Source organism: Sorex araneus, chromosome 9, assembly GCF_027595985.1.
Source record: "Sorex araneus isolate mSorAra2 chromosome 9, mSorAra2.pri, whole genome shotgun sequence".
In the NCBI taxonomy this organism is placed as follows: domain Eukaryota; kingdom Metazoa; phylum Chordata; class Mammalia; order Eulipotyphla; family Soricidae; genus Sorex; species Sorex araneus.
This window is the reverse complement of record NC_073310.1, coordinates 67,826,036-67,850,974: the sequence shown is the minus strand read 5'-3', so window position 1 is coordinate 67,850,974 and position 24,939 is coordinate 67,826,036. Positions and strand designations below refer to the sequence as shown.

General features: G+C 53.2%; 2 protein-coding genes across 3 annotated transcripts in view; both read left to right on the top strand.

Moving 5' to 3' along the window:
* The first annotated feature begins 112 nt into the window (after positions 1–112).
* On the top strand, positions 113–13,793 carry ATP5F1C (ATP synthase F1 subunit gamma). 2 transcript variants are annotated; one of them, XM_055147353.1, is made up of 10 exons: positions 114–239; positions 5,556–5,590; positions 6,022–6,153; positions 8,567–8,771; positions 9,260–9,403; positions 9,516–9,580; positions 10,751–10,906; positions 11,212–11,308; positions 13,108–13,144; positions 13,654–13,793. In XM_055147353.1, the coding sequence occupies exons 1-9, from the start codon at positions 184–186 to the stop codon at positions 13,112–13,114; spliced, it is 897 nt and encodes a 298-aa protein (XP_055003328.1). In that variant the 5' UTR covers positions 114–183; the 3' UTR covers positions 13,115–13,144; positions 13,654–13,793. The 2 variants fall into 2 exon arrangements, with proteins under 2 accessions (XP_055003329.1, XP_055003328.1); XM_055147354.1 differs by lacking the exons at positions 13,108–13,144; positions 13,654–13,793 and having other exon boundaries at positions 113–239; positions 11,212–11,312.
* Positions 13,794–16,536: 2,743 nt separating this feature from the next.
* TAF3 (TATA-box binding protein associated factor 3) overlaps positions 16,537–24,939 on the top strand; it is a 73,864-nt gene continuing 65,461 nt past the window's right edge. The window contains exons 1-2 of the mRNA XM_055147162.1: positions 16,537–16,910; positions 23,985–24,227. Coding sequence (XP_055003137.1) covers positions 16,745–16,910; positions 23,985–24,227 — 409 coding nt within the window. The 5' untranslated portion in view covers positions 16,537–16,744. The remainder of the gene's footprint in view (positions 16,911–23,984; positions 24,228–24,939) is intronic.

Here is a 24,939-nt window from a genome sequence, read left to right as displayed (position 1 = left end):
GCGGAAGTGCGCCGGCGTGGGGGCGGGACCGAGGCCGCGGGGGCCGGAAGAAGGCGGGGCCTCAGCGGGCCTGAAGGCTCGCGAGACTTCCGGGCGGGCGGAGCCGCGCGACCTGCGGGGGCGGAGCCGCGCGTGCGCGGCGCGGCGCGAGTGTCCGACCTTCAGCAGCGCCGCTCCGCCATCATGTTCTCCCGGGCAGGCGTCGCGGGGCTCTCGGCCTGGGCCGTGCAGCCGCAATGGTACGGGCGGGCCGCGGCGCGGGGCGCGGGCGCGGGGGCGGGCGCGGGGGCGGCGGCGGCCGCGCGGGCGGGCGGGCCCTGGCCGCGGGGTCCCTGGGGCCCGGCCGGAGCGTGCCCGGGGCCGCGTCTCCCGGGACCCGCCGGCGCCGCGCGGCCCCGCCCGGCCCTGCCCGGCCCTGCCCGGTGGGGTGCCCGGGACCTGGGCTCTGCCCCTGGGGCGGCGCGGCCCGGCGACCCGCGCCCCCGGGAACCCGGGCGCGGCGGCGGTGACCCCGCAAGGTCACGCCGGCCCGGGCCCCAGGGCAGAGGGCGCGCGCCGGCGGCCGGCCCAGCCCCTCCTGCCGGCCCTGGAACGCCGCTTGCCCCGTTTCCCGGGGAGTGGCGAGCTGCGGCGGCTTTAGCTTCCTGCCCCGGGCGAGGCGTCGGGAGCGGGCCGGGGGCTGAGCTCCGGGGGTCCCGGTGTCCGTGGGAGCCTCTGGCAGGGCCCCCCTTCCCGAGCGAGGGGACTGTGGGGGTCCCCGCGCGGGCCCGCCGTGCACCCGCTTGCTTGCGCAGGGGGACCCTCGCCGCCCAGCCTGCAGTCGGGCGCGGAGATCCGGGGCCCGGGGGCGCGCGGGCGCCTTGAGGCTGGTGTAAACCGTCGGGGCAAAGGGTCTGCAGCCTGTACGGCCCACTCGGAGGTCTTCCGTGGAGAACTCCGTTTTGAGCACCCCCTCTCGGTTCTCGTGCGCCAGAGCTACAACCCCAGTCTGCAAGCAGAGGTCACCGCCCTGACCTTAGCCTCTGGGGTGGCGGGCAGGGGCTGGCACCCCGCCGCTGCTCGCGGGATGCCTGGCGGGGGGTTTCCACGGCAAAGGGTGCCAGCTTCGCTGTCGCACGGCACTGCCGGCCTGACGCTTCTCTGCTCCTCTGCCCCCGGACCTTCGCTCTGCGCCTGTCAGTGTCAGGAGCTGGGCTGTGGGGAGGCGCGCCGTGCTCTCCGCCACTGAGCCGGTCTGAGCCAGTGGGCGCTCACAGGAGCTGTGACCTGGAGGGGGCTGGAGGGGCCAGGAGAGGCCTGCTCCTGTCGGGGCCGGAGGTCGGCCAGGGAACTGGGAAAGGGCTTCGGAAATTCGCCTCCACGGAAAGTGGGGTTTGCTCTGGAGACTGGCCTGGCCCTGCAGCTGCTGGTGTGGGATGGTGTCCGGCGGGCGTTGACTTACCACTTACTTTAGAATTAGACTCTTGGTGTTTTCTCTGTCCTCGATTTCCTGAATTTTTGCAGTAGGCATGGCGATCCACCCTGAAATCCTTTCAAACTGCCTTTGATTTCTTTTTTTGGGGGGGGTCACACCCGGCAGTGCACAGGGGTTACTCCTGGCTCTGCACTCAGGAATCACTCCTGGGTGCTTGGGGGACCATATGGGATGCTGGGGATCGAACTCTCGTCGGCCTCGTGCAAGGCAAACGCCCCACCCGCTGTGCTGTTGCTCCAGCCACTGGTTTCTTAAGATACATCATTGACTTAGATCATTGCCCCCCTGCCCCCATTGTCTGCTTCAGTCTCTAACAATGATACATAGATTCAGCGATCCACAATTTTTGATTTTCCACTTTCTGGATTTGATACCGTTTCACACTTCGAGGCGTGGTGTGGATCTTTAGGTGCTGTAACTGGTTGTGACTGGCTTTATCCTCTCCTTTGCGAGCTTATTCAGTTGCACAAACTGTCTGGGGAAAGGCAGGATGTTATTTTGTACTGAGGTTAAAAAAACAGGTGTGGGGGTTGGAGAGAGAGAGCAGGGCAAGACTCTGGCCTTACATGTGACCCATGGGGTTTCTGTCCCCAGCACCACCACCACAGTGAGTACTCAGTGAGCACTGCTGGTCATGGCCCCCAAACCAAGAAATTCCTGTAAAGCTGTAACATAGCCATGGTTAGAAGAGAGAGATGGGCAGTGGGAGCCACCTGTGGGAGATCTTACTCTCCTGCTCAGCCCCCATGGAGGATGCTCCGGGAACTCAAGGTCTGTGGGACTGTCTCTGGCCGTGCTCTTCTGTCCGTTAAACGCAAGCGTCTCCCCAAAAACCCATGATTTTCAAAGATCGCTATGCATTAGTTTATTTCAGAGTGGAAATGTTACTACAGTTTAAAGAAAGCTCCCCCGGACAAGAATGGGTGCGGGCAGGAGGTAAAGTGGTAGGCGTGATTCCTGTCAGAAACAGGATTGCAGACTGAGTGCCTCAGAGGAAGAAGGGCAGAGAGAAAAGTGTCTGCCATCCAGGCAGGCTGGGGTTGCTGGAGGAAAACTGGGGAGGTGGAGAGATGTGGACACAGGTGGAAGAACGGGTGCTGGTACATTGCACGACGGAAGCAGCATGAAAAACTGCGAATTTGTATATTGCATTGATTTAATAGAAAATGAGGGTGTCACTTTCCAGGCGCAGTTGTGAAAAATGTTAATGACTGGTCGCAGCAGCAGGTAAATCTATTCTGAAACAGCAAGGCTTGCCAGTGGCCCACAGCTTTTGTCTTCTGTTCTCTCGTGGTACTGGAGCTGTGGCACCAGGGATCAGATTCAGTTGTGGGGGGTGGGGGAGCTGCACACACACTTGCAAAGCCTGTGCTGGATGCTTTGGAGCCATCTCCCTGGCTTTAGTTGATCATTTCATATAATTAATACTACTTTTTAAAATTTTATCTATGCCTGAGTAATACTAGTGGATACATAAGTCAAAAGATTTTTAAGCATAACTTTGTGTTATGACCATTAGGATTTTTTTTTTTCCCTTTTTGGGTCACACCCAGTGATGCACAGGGGTTACTCCTGACTCTTCACTCAGGAATTACTCCTGGGACCATATGGGATGCTGGACCATATGGGAACCCGGGTCGGCCACGTCAAGGCAAACACGCTACCCGCTGTGCTATTGCTCCAGCCCCGACCATTAGGATATTTTTATGCACATAGAAAAATCACAAAAAGATACTGCCTAACTTGCACTTTTACAGTTCTTTTTTTAAAAAAATGATTTGGTTTGGGGCCATACCCAGCTGTGTGGGGGGCTTACTCCCCACACTGAACCCACGAATCAGTCTTGGTGGGGCTCAGGGTGGGTCCATATGTGGTGCCGGGATGGAGCCTGGATCAGCCACGTGCAAGGCAAGCACCTTCTTCCAACGCCAGGAATAATCTCTCAGTATTACCTCTTGGACCCCAGTAATTATTGCTGTTTTTATAAGTCTAATATTAGAAATACTGGACATACATTACAGAGTTCCTTCCAAATACTAAGTCGCCAGTACTCATTACTTGCTGACCTAGTGCAGTGTGTGTTGTGTTAGCATTTTGGAGCCACTGTGGTCACGCTGTTCATTAAGGTGTAGACTTCACTCTCCACTGGAGGCTGTTGTGCATCTTGACAGATGATTGTGGTACAGTAGTTCTCACTGCCCCCTCAGTCTTCCAGCCACTGGGCTTTTTACTGCTTGTGTAGTCCGAATGTCATATAGCAGGAATCGTTTTGCCTTTTCAAATTTTCTTTGGAAGTCTAACTGCCAAAGTTTCCTGCCAAGTTTCTCCGTGTCTGTGGCTTTCGGGTGCTTGCTGGGGAACGTTGAGTGCTCCACGGCACGTCCACATACACTGAAGTTGGCTGGTGCATTCGAGTGCGAAAGGCATGTTGGTTGCATACAGTCTGGCAGCGGTGAGTGATGCTGCGGGATCTTAGTAGACAGATCAACTGGGCAGATACAGAGAAGCATTATTTTAGGTGTTTCGTTTGTTTGCTGGCCACCTGCTATGCTCAGGCAGTACTCCTGGCTCTGTGCTCAGGGATCACTCCTGGCAGGCTTGGGACCGTGGGTCAAACCCACGTCAGCTCACGCAAGGGAAACTCCCTACCCACTTGGCCCTGAGATCATTGGTTTCTTTGAGCAATTTGTCATTTCCTCAGGTCTTACATATATTTTAATAGTTTACACATCAAGGTTTTGTGTTTATTGAGATTAAATACTTAAAAAGTTGGCCGTCTAACCCATTTTAAGTATAAGCACCCGGCGACACTCCCCTGTGTGTGTGGCAGTGGGGCCCCTGTGTTGCTGGGGTGGTCTTGGTTCCTTTGAGCAGCTCCCCAGCCCTCCCCAGCAGGTTAGAACTGAGAACTGCAGTGCCCCCGTTGGAAACCCCAGCACACCGCTGGTAGAAAGCAAAGTGCTGCCATTTGCTGGTTCATCTTGGATCCGTACTCAGGAGGGGTTTGGGGGCTTGGTTTTGATTTTGCTGATTCCTTGGAATTTTGTAAGTAGGCTTGCTAATACCTGTAACTGAAACAGCTTTATTTCTCCCTCCCAATCTGTTTGCCTTCAGTTTTCTTCCTGTTTCAGCGAGACTTGGTGCTGTGCGGAGTGGGGGGGCAGCAGGAGGACAGACCTAGGACCTGTCCTAGGAGCAGAGCGAGTTCTGCTCTGGGATTGCCCTGGTGTTGGGTGCCAGGATGAGGGTGGGCAGCTCTCAGCCTTGTTTACTAAGAGGCTCATCGTCAGTGGCTGTTCGAGTCTGCTCCGTTCAGGGGGATTTTCCTTTAACTCGTTACTGTACTGGTGATGCTTTTTGTGTTGATTTATGTTGCGTGTATATCCAAGTGACGAGCATACCTTACGAAGCTGGTGGTATAGAATCCTTCACTTCTTACAGGGCCTTTAACCGGTTTTGATATTTGAGCGAGGCTTCCTAAACTTTTTCCACTCACATCCCCTTGCCCCAGAGAAATGTTTATGAATCCTGGGTACACAGGAATAGGAATGGATTTAAAACATATTTTAAAGCAGTCTTTTTTTTTTAAAAAGTCACACCACCCACATGCGGTCATGTTCCCTGTTTAAGAAGCTGCGTGTCAGAGGGCGGGCTGCTGCAGGGGCGCGGGGCTTCAGTGGTGGGTGAGGGCGGCAACAGACTCTGAGAAGAGGTATGAAATGGCGCCCCTAAAACACACATAGTATTGTAGACAGATTTTAAAGAGAAGGAACACTAGTGGAAAAGTTAGAATTGGTTTATGCATATTTTCAGCTTGTGGTAATGGGACTTGTGTGAGAGGTGGCAGATGTGACCGAAGGGCTTTGTTGCACGCGGAAACCAAGAGCTTTTCCGAGGAGGCTGCCCCTGGCCTGTCTGGCCTGGGATGATGTGGGAGGCATGGGAGGGACCGGAGCTGGTGCGCCCCGGTGCTGAGGTGCCGGGCGGCTTGCAGTGGGCTCGTTAACTCAGCTTTGTCTCAATGTAGGGCTGGTTTCCAGAAACTAGTGAGTAGTAATATTTCAAATATGTTTATTTTCAGGATCCAAGTTCGAAATATGGCAACTTTGAAAGATAGTAAGTACTTCGTTTCAATATATGAATTAAGAACTAAATTTGTGGGCTGGGGGTAGAGTAAAGCAGGAAGGGCTTTTTCCTTGCCCGTGGCTCACCAGGTTTGGTCTCCAGCAACCCCTGTGATCCCTTTAGCCCTGTCAGGAGTCAGCCCCAACCACTGCCAGGTGTGGGCCCCAGACAAGCAAACAAAAAAAAAAAGGATCATTTAAAATTATGCAGTGAAAGTCTGCATCCTGTCCGACTTCATTACCCTCATTCTGGGTCGAGGCTACCCTTAGTACTAGCTCTGTTCCGACCCGAAACCGTGCGCTGCTATGGGTGGGCCAGGTGCTAGTGTTCTACCCTGCAGTTTCAGAAAAAGATTTGTGTTACTCTGCAAATGAGTCCAGGCATAGAGTAATTCTTGATCTTAACACACTTCCATTTTCCAGTTACCAGGCGACTGAAGTCCATCAAAAACATTCAGAAAATCACCAAGTCCATGAAAATGGTGGCAGCTGCCAAATACGCCCGAGCTGAGAGGGAGCTGAAGCCAGCGCGCGTGTACGGAACGGGCTCTTTGGGTAAGAGCGTTGGTGTGTGCCCTCGGTGTCTGTCCTTCCCTGTCCTGTCCGCAGGGAAGAGCACCTACGGCCAGGAGATGGCCCAGTGATTCAGGTGCTGGCTGTGACCACTGACCCAGCACCGCACTCTTGTTCCCACACCCCTTGCTCTTTTTTATGTGAGAAATAGAGAATCACCTTCTTGGGGGGAGAAAGGGTGATGTGTTTGTTTATAATTTACATTTGATGCATAATATGAGCTTGTTAGGAGGTTCCAGCAGGGGAGCGCAGCTACTCGTATACCCTTAGTCTGTCTCTGTTCGGGGGAAGGCTCCTCTTCGAACGAGCGCACAGCTTCTGGAGGGACTCACATGGAGCAGTAGGGAGGAAGGGGACACCCACCCAGGCAGCTGTCATGTCCCCTCAGAATTGCTATAAGTTGCTATAATTGCTATAAGTTTGTGGATAACTTGGCTGAACATTTGGGAAAGACATGATATAGGTTTGCTTCCTTTTTTCCCTTCGGGGCTGGGGACACATTCTGCAGTGCCAGGGGGTTACTCCTGGCAAGCTCAGAGGACAATATGGGATGCTGGAAATTGAGCCCAAGTGTGCTGCATGCAAGGCAAATGCCCTCCCCACTGTACTGTCACTCTGGTCCCGTAGATAGGCTTGCTTCTGCTCTGCAGTTCCAGCACATGGCTGCCCCTGCTCCGCTTCCATTGCTCATATTTTCATTAGGCTCGGGAAGGACCAGAACTCAAGGGGAACTCGGTGGCCAGTTTCTAAATTCCCATTTGGAAGGCTTCACAGACATGTTGAATTTCCAAACAGAAGCCTTCCTTTCTCAGTATACGTCATGGTGTCTAGTGGGCTTGCTGAAATGTCACATACTCAATCAGAGTAAAGACTTTGATGGACACCTACTAAATATTTTCTTAACCCAGATTCAACCTAAAATAGGGAGGAAACCATATTCTAAGATCACCATGAATTACATCTTGTTTTTTTCTTTCTGTTCAGCATTGGAGTGGAGCGATAGCACAATGGGTAGGGCATTTACCTTGCATGTGGCCAACCTGGGTTCGATTCCACCGCCCCTCTCAGAGAGCCGGGCAAGCTACCGAGAGTATCCTGCCTGCATGGCAGAGCCTGGCAAGCTACCCGTGGTGTATTTGCTATGCCCAAAACGGTAACAAGTCTCACAATGGAGACGTTACTGGTGTCTGCTCGAGCAAATCGATGAACAGTGGAACAGAAGTGCTACAGACAGTGCATAATATGAATATAGTAATGCAAATAATTGATTCTATAATCTGATTCCGGGACTGGAGCAATAGTACAGCGGTGAGGCATTTACTTTGTATGTGGCTGACCCAGGCTCGATCAAAGATAGCTAATTTGAGTATTTGTAGCATGATATTGAAAATTCAGGAGAGGACTGGGGGTCTCTGGCCCTGTGGAGAGCCTGTCTAGGGGGAGGGCTGTGGGCCCTATCCCCGGAACCATGAGAAGGTGTCTTGATAAGTCAGTGGTTTCTAAGTGCTTTAAGCAAACAAAAAACCCCGAACTGCTAGGTATTAAGTGGCTAATTGTTTGAATATTTAAAATAGGCATGTTAATCTGCACACTGTAAAGCATTTTTAAAAAATGAAAATACCTCCTTGAAGTTTGGAGTTCCTCACTTCTCCTAGGTGTCCTCAGACATTGCTGTCGAAGGCCTCTGCGTACTCAGCAATAGCAGGTGTTTGTCAGGGAGGAGGCTGGGGCGGGTGACTCTCTGTGCTACAGCAGCGAGCTCGGCTCACTAAGTCTGGTGCAGTTTGGGGGCTTGGCACCTTGGCCATTTCCTGGACTGCCCATAAGCAGTGCTGTGATCCAGGAGCTGCCAGCCCCTGCCTTCACCTGGGTCTTGGGGCAGCTCCCAGCTAGTCCTTGGGTGCCCGTCAGTCATCCCCATGCTGCCTCTGCTGCTTAGAAGAACAGACCACAAAGTGGAGTTGCTAGTGTATTCCAAACAAAGTGGCACCCTGATTGCCAGCTACTTGATTGCCAGCGCTCTTCTGAGAGCTTGGTGGATAGATCTTAGTACCAACACATGCTTGCTTCCTGCTTTTTCTGATTGTTTAACAAAGGCTTAAATTCTTAGCAGTCTGATCGTTTGATAAGTACTTAGCTCTGTTATGTGGGTCTCTTTATGTTCTTTTATTTAGATCAGCTTATCTTTCGTTCAGATAAATTGGCCACAGGAGCCTTAGTCGTAGGAGATTGACCCCTTTCTGGCTGCCAGCCTGAGTGTAAATTGAGAAGTAGAGAGCCGCCATTGGTCAGGGGCTGATCTCACCTGCCTGCAGCACTTGTCTAAGTCAGCCAAGGCCATCGTTGTGTTTACGTGAGCTCCCTGGAAAAACCTTGCTGCTTTTTGATTTTTAAGCTCTCTATGAAAAAGCTGACATCAAAGCCCCTGAGAACAAGAAGAAGCACCTTCTCATTGGTGTGTCCTCGGACCGAGGGCTGTGCGGGGCTATTCACTCTTCGGTGGCTAAGCAGATGAAGAACGAGGTGGCCAACCTCACGGCAGCTGGGAAGGAAGTTATGATCGTTGGCATCGGTGACAAAATCAGGGGGATACTTCACAGGTAATTCAGATATATGGCGGCTTCTTTCCCCTGCAGACACGAATGAGTGCAGGTTTCTTTGAGCAGGATGTTGTCTTAACCTGTTTTCTACTCGGGGGGTTGCTATTACCCTTCTAGAATATTAGGCTATATAGCCTATAGATTTCTCGTTTCCTCCCTTGCTTCTGCTTCTTTTTCCTTACCAAAAGTAAAGTGAAATCAGCTGTTGCCATTTTTAAGACGAAGAAGTCAAAGCCACCTTGGAAATGAACAGCTGATAATCAGGATTGGAAGGAGAGAAGTAAAAGCCAAGAGAAGCAGAAAACAAGAAGGGCTGGTTTCTTGATGTTTTTAGCAAGTGCTGCTGGAGTAATCCCGATAAGCGTGGGGACGCCCAGTTCCTTGAACAGCTCCTCTCCTCAGCCTCATCCCCAGTGGCAGCGCTGTCTTGGCTGCCCGTGTGCTTTCAGCAGAATGTCCCTTTCAACTGTGGCCTCTCCACCTTGCAGGACTCACTCTGACCAGTTTCTAGTGACCTTCAAGGAAGTGGGGAGAAAGCCCCCAACCTTCGGAGATGCATCAGTCATCGCCCTTGAATTACTGAATTCTGGATATGAATTTGATGAAGGGTCTATCATCTTTAATCGATTCAGGCAAGAACCATCTAGAAAGCAAAGCTTTGTATTCATTTATATATGAAGATATATAAATGTGTGTTGAAGTGGTTAAAACATACTTTTAAATTCGTGTGTATGTTTTTTCTAGGTCTGTCATTTCCTACAAAACAGAAGAAAAGCCCATCTTTTCATTTGATACAATTGCAAATGCTGGTAAGTATTTTCGTGCGACAAGCGTTTTTTCACGTAGAAAGGAGGGACTTGCACCTTCAGGGAAATAGTGTTTGTCAGGACCCCGTTCCACTGGGCCCACGTTCTGCCCACTCTGCGGGCACCTTCTGTCTTGTCGCCAGACGGGGAACACCACAGCTGTGAGCTCTGAGACAGGCAGCTCTGAGCACGGTCCTGCTCCCGTAGCAGCTGAGGAGAGACACCCCTTTCCCAGCTCCACACAGACCCCGCAGTTCTCGGGTTTTACTGTTGGAATCAGAGTGGACCCTGTTCCCCTAAAGTCTGTTCTCTTCGTCTGTCACCTAGTCTGACACATACATTTCCCAGGGCGTCACCTGAAGCTGGAAGCTTCTTGAAGCTGAGGCATGTGATATTGACTCAGACTTTCCTTGTGGTCCTTTAAACATGGGTTTGACCCGTGGTGTCTCTTGCTTGATGAAATTTCGCATCGTGTTGACCTATTTTACCACTAGCGAGTGCATTGAAGCGTTGCTAAATTTCTGCAGCATAGTTACTAAAATCCTCCGCAGTCTCTAATTCTGTCTATTTAAAAAAACAACAACTTTTTGTTGTTTTGGGGCCACATGTGGTGTCGTGATCAGGGATCAGTCCTGGCTCTGATAGGGGTCACTCCTGGTGGTCTTGGGGACTGAGCCTGGGTCAGCCGCATGCAGGGCAAGCGCTCTCCTGCTGTGCTCTCCCCAGCTCCCCCAGGTTGCCATGTTTCAACTTGGACCTGAAAACAAACCTTTTGGAAGTATTGCTCCTTTTGGTTTCTGAAAACCAGCTGTGTATAAACGCAGAGCTTTCTGAAAACCAGCCAGGAGAAGGCGCGAAGGCGCTTTGGTGTTCACTGCACTTGGTTTTCATTTTTCCCTTAATTTCTTCAGTGACTGTCTCTGCTTGGTGAGCTCTGGAGGGCTTTTCAGCTGTGGGCTGCCGTTCTCTAGGTGGTGTCTTTGCTTTATGAAAGCTCACCTCACATTTCATTCTAGCATCATATTTTGCTGGGCACACTGCAGTAATCTGGTGTGTGTTCTTTGGGTTCCCTTCCCTTTGTGTTCATGGTGCCCCTAGAATATGACACGTGTGTGCTGGTCTGCTTGAAGTCATCTCTGTGCTCTATTTCCTTTTGTTTCTCTGTTTCAACAGAGAACATGAGTATCTACGATGACATTGATGCTGATGTGCTGCAGAACTACCAGGAGTATAATCTGGCCAACATCATCTACTACTCCCTGAAGGAGTCGACCACAAGCGAGCAGAGTGCCAGGATGACGGCCATGGACAATGCCAGCAAGAATGCCTGTACGCACAGACAGGGGTGGGGCAGGGGTGTGGGGGGTGGGCACAGGACCAGGTGCTGAGGACCAGCCTCCTCAGCACAGGCAGGGGTGGGAGGGGGCCTGAGGGGATGGGCGGAGGGTTTCCTCAGCAGTTGCATCGTTCTTTGTGGAGTCTCATCTCTATCGTAGAGTGCTTGCCCTCCCTGTGTGTGGGAGACCTGGGGCGTGGTCTCCAGCTGCACAAGAGAGAAAACCATTTCCCATGGGAGGTGTGGCGTGACTGTCAAATGTTTCGAGTTTGGTGTCTAAACTTGTTTTTTTCTGTAGCGGAGATGATCGACAAGCTCACTCTGACCTTCAACCGCACCCGCCAGGCCGTCATCACCAAGGAGCTGATCGAGATCATCTCGGGCGCTGCTGCTCTGTGAGTCCCGGGGGCGGGTTGTGCCTGTTGTCCCGGACACACACGGCTTCATCGGCAGCCAGGCCCTTAGGATTTGCAGATGGAGAGAAAGGGTGCTCTTGTTCATTTTCATTCTTGCAGCTGACACTAGGGCTTCTTTTCCTCTTTCTAGAGATTGGTGTATTGCTGACTTTTACGCTTTTGAAGCATTCAGAAAACAGATAACTTGGCATCATTTAGCAAACCTTACAGGCCTGGTTTTGGTCTGAACAGAAATCTATAGAATGATTTGGTGCTAGAGTTACTTTGTATATTCTAAGATAATACACTGCTTTTCTTGAGGGTCCCTAGAAACTAATGTCTGTGAAACCAGGTTAAAGAGAATGTGAGTCCCTTACTGAAGCACCTGACAAAACACGCTTCAGTGCAGGCTGCAGTGGCAGGCAGTGACAGAGGCTAAAACCTTCATTGGCACACGTGACTCCATTGATCAAGTCATGATGCTTTGCCTTAAGAAGTGGAAGCTCAGGTGAAAGTGATAGTATGGCAGGTAGAGTGCTTGGTTGTGCACGCTGCCAACCCAGGTTCAGTCCCTGGCACCCTTTATTGTCCCCTGAGCTCAAGTCAGGAGTAACCCCTGAGCACAACCAGGTGTGGCCCTAAAACACAACAAAAAGGCAAAGGGAAGGTCAGAAAGGAGTCACACCATTAGGTGTGTGAAAAGTGGGCACATGCCTGAGACTTGGCAAGAGACTCACTCTGGAGAAATGAAGCTGGCCCTACATACCTCTCAGAATTCGAGAACAGTGTCCAGCCTCCGGAGACTCTTCTCAGCATCCTTCTCTTGTGCTTCTGAGCATTACTGGACAACAGAGCACAGGGCAGTGACCAGTGCCTGACCACCTGTGTGCGCTGCTGAACTTGGCTGCGACACGCCTGTCATCAGTGTTGAGTCTGGTCAGGAATCAAGTGACTAGATTGTTGGTCCTCAAACTTTCTTCCTGCTGCTACATGTCAGTGAGACGGTCTGGGGAGACGAGCTCTGGGAGAGGTCCGGGGGAAGGATACCTAGGGTTGGGTGAAGCAGGGATGCTCCTGCAGAACGGAGGCCCGTGCTCGCGCTCGGTTAGGATTGTGGGAAGTTGGACTCAGTATGAGCAAGACTGGAGAAATGAGAGACAGAATTCTGAAACTGGAATAGGAATTTTCATGCTCTAGAAGGGTAATCTAGATCCTGTGTAACCCCAAGCTGGTTGGGTTTTTATGATTCTCTGACCCGTGCTTAGTTCTTTAAAGATTGAATGCATTTAGTAATATAGAAGATTGAGCAGATTTCTTTGGCTATTTAGTTAAAAGCAAAAAAAAAAAAAAAATTGGGCCAGGGAGATGGTCAGTGGTCAGGGGCTCCCAAGTACTGCTGGGTGTAGTCCTGGTTCTAAAAACCCTGAATTTCAAAAGCATAAATAAACCAGTGTTTGTGATGTTAAGTATTTGTTGCCAGTCAAAAAATGTTTGAAATGATGCAGTGTGCTACTTACAAAAAAGTTTTAAAGTATTTTCTTGGTCTTGTGTACTTGAAACTTGCATGAATATGGGTTTATTGCACATGGTTTTATCGCCTCTAACCAGCGTGAACTGAGTAACTTAGAATAGACATAAACCTATTGTAACAGAATGTTTTGGAACCTGTTCATGTTGCTATACTCAAGGTAACAAGTGAAGAAATGGACTAGTGAATCGGAAGATACACAATTAACTAGCATGATGGCTTTTTAACCACTTGTTCTGTGTTTGTCTTTTTTCTCTAATACAATAACCAGGGATTAATGAAAACCAAGTTGCATCCTCAGACAAGAGGTAAAGTCTGACAATTCACTCACTCTCTCCCAAGCCCCTTTAGAAGAGAAATTTAGCTAGCTAGACAGGAAGTGATTTTGAAAATGTGGAGTGGGTCCTGAGCAGTACTATCTGGATGGTGCCAGGGGGGTGTGGGATTTTTTTTTTTTTAATGTATTAAGTAATATATGAGAAAATCGGCATCAGTTTGGGTTAAATAAGGATTGTTGAAGATAGCGGTTCTGAGTTCATGCCTGAAGATAGCTGGATTTTCACCCTTCTGTCCATCCTTTCTGAGCCCCTGGGAAGCATCACTGCGTGTGCCCACAAACAGCCGGACATGGTGGCGCAGGCAGTCTTTCTTAGCCATTTGGACCCCATGAAAGGGCCTCAGATCACATTTGGCAGCCACTAGTGCGGTCACCGATTGCTCCATTAGTTCCCGAGGCTCCAGTGGCACTAAGCTTTATTATTTGACATCATTATTTCCCCCGATAGCTTGATTTTCACTTGTGTCCTTTGTTTTTCAGGTAAAGGAAGAAAATTCAGCACACTGATTATGGATTGACTTTATCACTGTCCTCGTCAAAAGAAATGTTTGGGCTGTTGAGTTATAAGGACAGCAGATCTTTGTAAATTATCTTACAATAAACGACTTCCAATAAGAAAATCACTGTGCTTTCTATCTAAGAACATGGTCTGCTTTTCATTTGAGATACTGTTAAGATACTCAGAAATGCTAATGTGCTACTCTAAAAATTTTTTGATGAGCTGTTAATAAAGAGGCTCTTGGAGCAAGTCCCACCCAGCCTCTTGGGAGGGTCCTGGTGGAGGGAGTAGGTGACTGCCCACTCCCTGGTTGGCCTCATCAGAACGCTGTCCACCCCTGCTCTGTGGGCCATCAGCTCACCACTCGACACTCAGGGCATTTCCACTGCCCTGTGCCCCACAGTCACACCTCCCATACTGCATTTGTGGCAGGGTCACCAGCCACTGGCTGACAGTGCCGGGCTCCCTGTTCGTTGCAACAGGGACTGTGTGTTTTGGCACAAACGTTCATTGCCGTCAGAATCCCGCAGCATGTGAGATGTCTTACACTCTCACTTAGATTGCTGTCATTCTTGGTATCTCATTTTTAACTCCAGCTGGCTCTCGGGGTCCCTCCTGGTGGCACAGCTGGGAAGACAGAATGTGGGTCTCAAGGGTGCAGATGTGTGTTCCAGCCCTGCTCTGGCATTTTAAAGGTCAATAGAAGAATGTATTTTTAATTCTCCAAGCACCGCATTTACTAACCTCAGAGACATGGTAATCGACCGGTGGTTCAGGGAACAGTTTGATGCGCTCCTGCGGTGGCTGCTAGGGAGAGATGAGCACCGCAGTGGTGCCCACAGGCCTGGGGCATGCTGGCCCTCCCGCATGCACCTGGCAGTGAGTCCGTGCCTTGGACGCAGACTACCCCCCACCCTTGGATCCCTGCACCGTATGGCGTCTGGGCACCTTGGGTGCATGCTGCTTTCCTCTGCTTCCTGGACCTGACCAGCAGCCACCATTGGACCTCGGGTGCTTTTTCTGGTTTGGCGTCACTCCCGCTGGTGCTCAGAGTTTCATCCTGCCTGTGCCCTCGGGGATCACCCCTGGCAGGCTCTGGGGACCATATGGTCGTCTCAGTATTTGCTGCCTCCCACCCCAGTCGGAGGACTGGCAGTCCAGGCAAACAGGACGAGCCCCTCCACTGCAGGGAGCGACCCCCAAGCAAAGCCGCTGCAGCCCGTCTCTGCAGGTTAGGGTAAGGCACAGTGACCTGGGCCAATCGGCCTGGGGAGCAGAGAGCTGGGGGCGCACGTGTGTGAGCACGCGCGGGTGCGAACAGGGGATGCGGGGAAGCACACGCGCGGTGGGACAGGGGGTGGGGGAAGCACGCGCGGGTGCGACAGAGGGTGGGGGGAAGCACACGCGCGGGTGGGACGGGGTGGGGGAAGCACTCGTGGGTGGGACGGGGTGGGGGGAAGCACACGCGCGGGTGCGAACAGGGGGTGGGGGGAAGCACACGCGTGGGTGGGACGGGGTGGGGGAAGCACGCGCGGGTGGGACAGGGGGTGGGGGGAAGCACACGCGGGTGCGAACGGGGGATGCGGGGAAGCACGCGCGCGGGTGGGACAGGGGGTGGGGGAAGCACGCGCGGGTGCGACAGGGGGTGGGGGGAAGCACACGCGCGGGTGCGATGGGGTGGGGGGAAGCACACGCGCGGGTGGGACAGGGGGTGGGGAAAGCACGCGCGGGTGGGACGGGATGCGGGGAAGCACGTGCGCGGTGGGTCAGGGGGTGGGAGGAAGCACGCACGCGGTGGGACAGGGGGTGGGGGGAAGCACGCGCGAGTGGGACAGTGGGTGGGGGGAAGCACGCGCGGGTGGGACAGGGGGTGGGGGGAAGCACGCGCGCGGGTGGGACAGGGTGTGGGAGGAAGCACGCGCGGGTGGGACGGGGTGGGAGGAAGCACGCGCGGGTGGGACAGGGGGTGGGGGGAAGCACGCGCGCGGGTGGGACAGGGGGTGGGGGGAAGCACGCGCGCGGGTGGGACAGGGGGTGGGGGGAAGCACGCGCGCGGGTGGGACAGGGGGTGGGGGGAAGCACGCGCGCGGGTGGGACAGGGGGTGGGGGGAAGCACGCGCGCGGGTGGGACAGGGGGTGGGGGAAGCACGCGCGCGGGTGGGACAGGGGGTGGGGGAAGCACGCGCGCGGGTGGGACAGGGGGTGGGGGGAAGCACGCGCGGGTGGGACAGGGGGTGGGGGGAAGCACGCGCGAGCCCGCGGCCCCCGCCCGGCGCCCCCGCCACGGCCTCGTCTTCCAAGCTCCCAGGCCCCGTGCACCCTCGACGCTGCGTTCTGGAGGGGTCCTGGGGGGGGGGGGCACAGGTGGCCGGAAGCTCCCAAGGCCCCTCCGCCCGGGCGCTCGGGGTCTCGGGGTCTTTCGTTGGGGGGCACAGCCCGCGGGCTGGCGCGCTCAGGGCTCGCCCCTGACAGACCTGTCCCGGCCCGCCGCGCACCAGCTCCCTGAGGAGACCCTCGGCGCGTCGCCCGGCCCCGCCGCCGCGTCGCCCGGCGCGGAGCGCCCGCCCGTCCGGTGCTGCCCTAGGCCGACGGCGGGAGGCGGGGCTCGGGGGCGCGCGCGGCGGGAGGCGGGGCTCGGGGGCGCGCGCGGCGGGAGGCGGGAGGCGGGGCTCGGGGGCGCGCGCGGCGGCCGGCGGGAGGCGGGCTCGGGGGCGCGCGCGGCGGCCGGCGGGAGGCGGGCTCGGGGGCGCGCGCGGCGGGAGGCGGGCTCGGGGGCGCGCGCGGCGGCCGGCGGGAGGCGGAGTCGGTCGCGCTCGGCGCTCGGCTGGCGCTGCCTCAGGCCCGCGGGAGGCGGAGTCGCGCTCGGCGCTCGGCTGGCGCTGCCTCGGGCCGGCGGGAGGCGGAGCGAGCCCAAAATGGCGGCTCTCAGGCGGGCGCGCTCGGCGCTGCCGCGGCTCTGAGGGGTCGCCGGGGCCGCGGCGCCGAGGGCGCGTCTCCCCGCGGGGGCCCGGAGGATGCGGCGGCGGCTGTGCTGAGGCGAGCGGCGGGCCCGGCGCGGCGGCGGGCGGCGGGATGTGCGAGAGCTACTCGCGCTCGCTGCTGAGGGTCTCGGTGGCGCAGATCTGCCAGGCGCTGGGCTGGGACTCGGTGCAGCTCAGCGCCTGCCACCTCCTCACCGACGTGCTGCAGCGCTACCTGCAGCAGCTGGGCCGCGGCTGCCACCGCTACTCCGAGCTCTGTGAGTACCGGCCGGCCGCGCCCCCGCCCCGCGCGACCCCCGGCCCGCGCCGCCCGCGCCGCAGCCGCTGCCCGTCCGTCGTGCGCGTCGTCGCGGGCCGGGCGTGCGAGTGAGTCGCGCGAGGGTCCGTGTGTGCGCGAGAGAGCGGCCGTTCGCGCCCTGAGTGCCCGGGAGCGTGTGTGAGTGAGTGCGGAGAGCGGGGGTGAGGGGTGGGTGTGAGTGCCCGAGAGAGCGGGTGTGAGGGGGTGGGTGTGCACACCAGTGAGCTTGTGTGAGTGTGAGTGCCTGAGAGAGCGAGTGTGAGGGGGTGGGTGTGCACACCGTGAGCTTGTCGGAGTGAGTGCCCGAGAGCGTGTGTGAGGGGGTGGGTGTGCACACCGGCGAGCTTGTGTGAGAGTGCCCGAGAGAGCGTGTGTGAGGGGGTGGGTGTGCACACCGGCGAGCGGGTGTGAGGGGGTGGGTGTGCACACCGTGAGCTTGTGTGAGTGTGAGTGCCTGAGAGAGCGAGTGTGAGGGGGTGGGTGTGCACACCAGTGAGTTTGCGTATGAGTGTGAATATTTGCACGAGCGAGTGTGTGTGAAGTGAGTGTCTGCACAAGTGAGCATCGGTGTGAACGTGTATGTGTGTATATCTGCACAAGTGAGCTTGTGTGTGTTTGTATGCATGAGTGAGCATAGGTATGTGTATGAGTGTATGTGAATGTGTTCACGAGTGAACATGGTGAGTGTGTATGAGTGCATGTGTGTATGTGTGCACGAGTGAGCTTGGGTGTGTGAATCATTGTGCACAAGTGAACATGGGTATGTGTATGAGTGTATGTGAATGTGTGTACAAGTGAGCATGGGTGTGTGTATGAGTGTATGTGTGAATGTGCACAACTGAGCATGTGTGTGTATATGTGCACGAGTGAGCTTGGGTGTAAGTCATTGTGCACGAGTGAACATGGGTATGTGTATGAGTGTATGTGAATGGGTGTGAATGTGTACAAGAGTGAGCTTGTTTGTGTGCATGAATGAGCTTGTGTATGAGTGTGACTGAAGATGCATGAGTATGAGTGTGTGAATGTGTGCAAAAGTAAGCTTGTGTGTGCATGAGTGAGCTTTTGTGTGTATGTGTATGAGTGAATGTGTGCATCGTGAGCATGTGTGTGCGCACGCGTGAGAGTGCAGAGGAGCACATGCATGAATGGCCGTGTGTGCACGTGAGTGTGTGTGTATGTGTGTGTGAGTGTGATTGTGAGCATGCTAGGGAACAGCCAGACATTTCAATTTCAAGTCCCAGTTGGGAGAGTTAGCGCAGGGGTTACAGCACTTGCCTTGCGTGCTGCAGCCTACCTGGGTTTGAAACCCCACCCACGGCCCTGGCACCCCACATGGTTCCCCCAGTTCAGAGTCAGGAGTAAACTCTGAGTCCTTTAGGGCGTAGCTCCAAAACTAGTAGCACCGTAGCACTGTAGTGGCACCGTCATCCTGTTGTTCATCGTTTGGCCCGATTGGGCACCAGTAACGTCTCCATTGTGAGGCTTGTTGTTACTGTTTTGGGCATATCGAATACACCACGGGTAGCTTGCCAGGCTCTGCCGTGCAGACGGGATGTTCTCAGTAGCTTGCTGGGCTCTCTGAGAGGGATGGAGGCATTGAACCCGGGTCGGCCACGTGCAAGGCAGACGCCCTACCCGCTGTGCCATCGCTCCAGTCCCCAAAACTGGTAAAGATAAAAAATTTCAGGTCATTTTTCCTTTTCTTGTTGACTTTGTCCTCGGGTCAGAGAGCACCCCTGGCGGGGTTCCGGGAGCCTGTGGAAGCTAGACCGAGTCAGCTGTGTACAGGGCGGGCGCCCTGGCGCTCCAGCCCTCGTCATTCTTGAAGGTGGTCAGCTGGAGGAGGGGCTGTCAGGGGTCTCCTTGCCAGATGCCCTGAGCTCGGCCTGGTGCTGTGAGAGTGGTGTGCCCTAGGCCATGTGGGGCTTGTCATCGGCATTGGTTAGGCCGGCACCGAGCCTCCCTTTGTGTGCCTGCTTCTGCCGGCCTCTTCCTCTCCCCTGCTGTACTCTGCACCTGCCCTTTGCCAGCCGGGTTCACCCCCCCCCCCCCCCACCGTGTCTGCACATGCTCTGTGGCGGCCGTGTGCCCGAGCACAGCCGGGGCCAGGACAGTCACTTTGCACTGGCTTTCAGTCATTGCCCGTGTTCATGTCACCTCTCCCTCCTCCCCAGGAGACAGATGTACTTTGTTGTTTGTATTCTGTCACCTTGTCCGGGGCCATAGTACTGTCGGCACCCAGGAAATACCGGCTGCATGAATGAATGAACTGGCAGTTCTCCACCCTAACAGCCCTTCAGTCACCTCATTTTTCCAGCTGTAAAAATGTCTTTTTCCAACATAGTTTTCCCAAACCAGCCTCCTGTTCTCATTCTGACCAGCCTGGTGACCCTGTGGCCATGGACATCCTCTACCAGGAGCTCAGACTTTTGCTACTTTTCCTCATCCCCACTTCCTGGCCCTTGCGTATGAAGGATTGAGTTTTTGCTACCAAGTTCCCTAAGTAAGGATTAGATCATCCCAGACTCCCCCATTACATACTTTTCTGTAGGAACCCAGCAGGGAATTAGTACAGGCACTCAGGAGCAGTCTCCATAGCACCCTCTTTCTTAACCACCCAGTTTCTGTTAGTGAGAATGCAGTTATGAGAGTGGTACTTATTCTGCAGTCAGATGTGGTGGGTTTTTATTGGAGGGGGGGAGTTGGCTTGTAAACCTACAAAAAAGCAGGTTTATTTCTCCCAGCCAAAAGGAGCATAAGCTGATGAAAGAACCAGAATTGTCTGAGAGAGCATCAGATGGGCTTATCCAAGACTTGGTGACTTTTATTTAAAAAAAAAGCTAATTATTGTTATACTTATTGTAAAGATGTTTAAAGACTTTTAAACATCCTGTACTCCTGTACTATCCTTACTTTATTTCTTTTTCCATATCAGTGGTGCTCAGGGATCACACCTGGCAGTACTCAGGGGACCATATGTAGTGCTGGAGACCAATAGAGGGTCAGCTGAATGCAAGGCAACAACCTTCCTTCTCTACTATCTCTCTAACCCACCTTTTTGTTTGTTTGGGGGCCACCCCCGGTGATGCTCAGGGGTTACTCTGTGCTCAGGAGTCACTGCTGGCAGTGCTCTGGGGACTGAAGGGGATGCTGGGGATCAAACCTGCGTCAGCCATGTGCAAGACCCCTCTCCAGCCCTTTTAAATGTTTTTTCCCTATGCTTCCCTGACTTGAAACTCATTCATAATCCCACTTGCCACTATGCAATGTTGTATGCTGCTTCTTTCGGTCCATTCTGTCCTTGTCACGTGTCTTGACACTGCTTTTGAATTGAGCACTAGGTTAGATACGAGCCACAACAGTACCAAGCCACAGTCCCAGACCAAAGGATGTGTACATGGGTGTCAAGATGTCTACGGCAGCCTCCAAGTGGTATTTGTCCCTTTGTTAAAATTCATTCAGGGGTGAAAGTAGTAATGTCAGTTTCTGTTCATTCACCCCATAATGCCTTTGCCAATTTCCCTACAGTGGTAGTTTGTCAGAGCACTGGGGCAGGCCCCAGATTCTGTGTTTCTGGTGTGGGAGGGCTGAAAGCACTGAGACTCTTCAGCTGCCATCATGTGCTTGAGGTATTAAGCACAGGAGCAAGGTGAGGGCTTTGGTTGGGGCCAGAGGTCATGGGGCCAGGGGTCTGTCTCAGAAAAGCTGGGATTTGAGTCAAGCTGTGTGGATAGTTGTCTAAAGATGGGGAGCCGGGGCTGGAGCCATGTGTGCAGCAGGTAAAGTACTTCCCTTGCACGCAGCTGACCCTGGTTCAATGCCCGACACCCCATGTAGCCCCCAGCACTATTTGGAGTGATCTCTAAGCACAGAGCCAGGAGTAAGCCCTGATCACAGCCAGGTGTGGTCCCCAAATAAAGAATGCAGTAAAAGTGAAGAGCACCTTTCAGATCCGGGAAAGCTGTCTTGGGTATCCGAATGGGATCAGGACCGAGAAGGCTGAGGCCCAGAGCTGTGGTACAGCAGGGAGGGCTGTATGGTATGTGGCCGATCCAGGGTCAATCCTCAGCACCCTGTGGTCCCTCCAGCCACACCAGGAGTAACCCCTGAGCATCGCTGTGCAGGAGCAGAAAAGCTGCCTCCCCCCCAAAAAAAATGAGAGGTACTGCAAGAAAGTTGGGAAAAGAAAACAACAACAACAACAACAAAAATTTTAATTGATAAAAAAAGTTGGCTGTTGTACAGAGCAAGAGAGCACAGAGGGTGGGATTGGAACTGGACTGAGGTAGTGTTGGAGGGAATAGAGAGAAAAAAAACACTACGGGAGGAAGTACCAGGCTTAAGGTTAAATTTGCAAAGCGTAGCAAGGGATCCACCAAAATGATCATTATGTTGCACTGAGAGAATAGTAACAGTTTTAGGGGGCAGAGCAATAGTACACTGGGTAGGGCATTGGTCTTGCACACATCCAACCCAGGTTTGATCCCCACATTAGGAGTTATTTCTTTTTTTTTTTTTTTTTTTTTGGTTTTTGGGTCACACCTGGCGATGCACAGGGGTTACTCCTGGCTCTGCACTCAGGAATTACCCCTGGCGGTGCTCAGGGGACCATATGGGATGCTGGGATTAGAACCCGGGTCGGCCACGTGCAAGGCAAACGCCCTACCCGCTGTGCTATCGCTCCAGCCCCAGGAGTTATTTCTGAGTGTAGAGCAAGGACTAAGCCCTGAACATCACCAGGTGTGGCCCACCCTTTCCCTCATAAGATTTTTAATGAAAAGAGTTGAAACGGAATATGAATTTTCTGTCTCTTTCATACATCCTAGAAATAACCCATACTTGTAAAACATTACAGGCTGCAGAACTGTCTGGAGTTACAAGTGAGAGTAGCCATTACCCCCTTAATGCGTGAAGTTGGTTGTTTATCCTTCCAGAACTGTCCTACGTGCATGTGAACAGACATGTATCTTGTTTTTGTTGGTCAGTTGGGTTTTGGTTTGGGGGCCACACTTGATGGTGTTCCCAGGCTTCTCTTGGCTCCATGCTTGGGCTAGTCACGATGCTGGGAATGGAGCTGGCCTCCTCGTGCAAAGCAGGATCAAGCTGGGGGTTTCTAGATGTTTCAGGACCTGTGAAGACCTGAAGTTCAGCAAAGGGGAGACTCTGAAGAAACTTCCTTGTGTGAAAGAAATCTCATTCTATCTAGCTGCGATCTAACTCATTGTATCTGACTCAGCCTACGCCATTGATGTCGTACCTTCCAGTTCTATTTAAATTTTCATGTTAATTGCCCTCATGATCCAAGACCTTTCTCTAAATTTTCTGACATATCAAAAACTAAGGCATGGTAGAATTAATTCAGCAAGTGTTTATTGAGTGCCAACTATGTATTAGCCCCTGCTCCAGGGGCTAATCAATCAGTATCATCAGTAGACACAGTATCGTGGGCCCTTCCTAAGTCCCTCATACTAGTTACTTGTTGAAAAATGATCATAATTGTATTACTAGGTATTTGTTTTTTGTGTCTGTTCTCTACTACCTGATAATGTGGCTATCTGCGGTGTTCTGGTTGTCAGATCATGTTTGAGCTGAGCCCTGGAGAGAGGGTGCTCTTATCCTGCATGTGGACAACCCCTGGCATCATAGAGTCCCCTTAGTACCCCCCCCCAGAAGTGACCAGTGAGTACAGAGCACCAGGACTAGCTCCTCAGTACTGCGGGGTGACCTCAAATTGTACCCCACAAGAAATAATTGGCTCCATGGGCCAGGGAGATGGTGCAGAGGGTTTAGTATGGTTTTCATATAGGAGGCTAGGGTTCAATTTCTGGCACCCCGTGGTTCCTTAGGCACCACCGGGAAATAGCCCGTGAGTTCCAGTGAACCCCAAATCAAAATAAATTAATAAACTTGACTTTAAGAGTCTGCTTTCTGCGATCTGAATAATAAGGTGTTCTACTTAAAAACATTTGTGTTCATGTATGTTCATCGCAGCACTGTTTACAATAGCCAGAATCTGGAAAAAACCCGAAAGCCCTAGAACGGATGACTGGTTGAGGAAACTTTGGTACATCTATACAATGGAATACTATGCAGCTGTTAGAAAAAAGGAGGTCACAAATTTTTTATTTAAGTGGATCAGCATGAAAAGTTTCATGCTAAGTGAAATGAGTCAGAAAGAGAGAGACAGACATAGAAAGATTGCACTCATCTATGACATATAGAATAACAGAGTGGGAGACTAACACCCAAGAATTGTAGAAACAACTACCAGGAGGTTGACTCCATGGCTAGGAGGCTGGCCTCACATTCTGGGGAAAGGGCAACTCAGAGAAGGGATCACCAACTATAATGTAGTCGAAGGCCATGTGGGAGAAGGGAGTTGCGGGCTGAATGAGGGCTAGAGACTGAGCACAGTGGCCACTCAACACCTTTATTGCAAACCACAATAGCTAATTAGAGGGAGAGAACAGAAGGGAATGCCCTGCCACAGTGACAGTGTGGGGTGGGGGGGAGATGGGATTGGGGAGGATGGGAGGGATGCTGAGTTTACTGGTGGTGGAATATGGGCACTGGTGAAGGGATGGGTTCCCGAACTTTGTATGGGGGAAGCATAAGCACAGATGTGTATAAATCCGTAACTGTACCCTCATGGTGATTCATTAATTAAAAATAAATAAATTTATATAAAAAAAAAAAACATTTGTGTTCTTGGGGCTGGAGAGATAGTACATGGGTAGGGTGCTTGCTTGTAAGTAGCCAATCTGGGTTCGATCCCTGGCACCCCATATGGTCCCCAGAGCACTGCCAGGAGTGATTCCTGAGCGCAGAGCCAGAATTAACCTCTGAATATTGCCAAACCCCAAACCAAAAAATAAAATATGTTCACATTCTTTCCCATGATGAGGTTGTAAGTGGACAGTAGTTTTAGTTGGACAGTGGGCGGCTTGCTCCTTCAAACTTTTTCCTTAATACTTGGGCAAACATCAGTGGGCCTTCCTGGAAATAACATGCTCTGCCTTTGGCTGTGTTTCAGATGGCCGGACTGACCCGATTCTGGATGATGTCAGTGAAGCATTCCAGCTGATGGGGGTCAGTCTCCACGAACTCGAGGACTACATTCACAACCTCGAGCCTGTCACCTTCCCGCACCAGATCCCCTCGTTCCCCGTCAGCAAGAACAACGTGCTGCAGTTCCCTCCGCCCGGAAGCAAGGATGCTGAGGAGAGGAAGGAGTACATCCCTGAGTACCTGCCACCCATCGTATCTTCCCAGGAAGGTGAGTGGCCTTGGTGTGCGGCTCCTCCTGGGTTGGTGATGTTTTGAGCTGTCTTTCCCAGCCGAATCCCGTGTGGTCCATTGCCAGCCTGCACGTTCCCTCAGCGTCATGCAGACCGTTCCATGTTACTCACAGCCTGCAGTGCTGTAGCTCTGTTGCTGGCAGCACCAGGCTACTATGTGGTGAGACATTCACCCCCCTGGGGAAACTCCGTTTCCCCAGGAAGGGAAGGGAACGTGGCCCTGAGCAACTTTCAGTAGCTGTGCAATGCACATGTGATATATGTGATAGTAGAGAAACGAGGCCAGAGTCCAGGAGTATATCTGCCAGCATCCCGCTGTGTTTCTGAGGTTGGTTTCTGTGCCTCTGGGATAATGGTCGCTCAGGCGTGGCGGAGCCATTCCTGAGCATGTATTTTGTATATCAGGAGAGGCCGCTTATGCGTCCGTGCAGTTTGGAGATGTCCCAGTCCCGCATACCGGAGCTGTGTTAGTAGTTCAGTGTCGCCAGGGCTCCATCTGGAGAAGGTGTGCTGGCTGTACCTTCTCCGTCTGGCACCCTACTGTTGTTGGCCCGGTCTGGGGTCCGGAGCAAACTCCAGCTGGTGGTGCCTGCCAGAATGACCCGGATTCTTCACCTGCTGGTTCTGGCAAGATGGTGCCCAGGGTGGGTCGAGGGCGTGACTCCCGGTGGCCAGGGCAAATTGGAAACT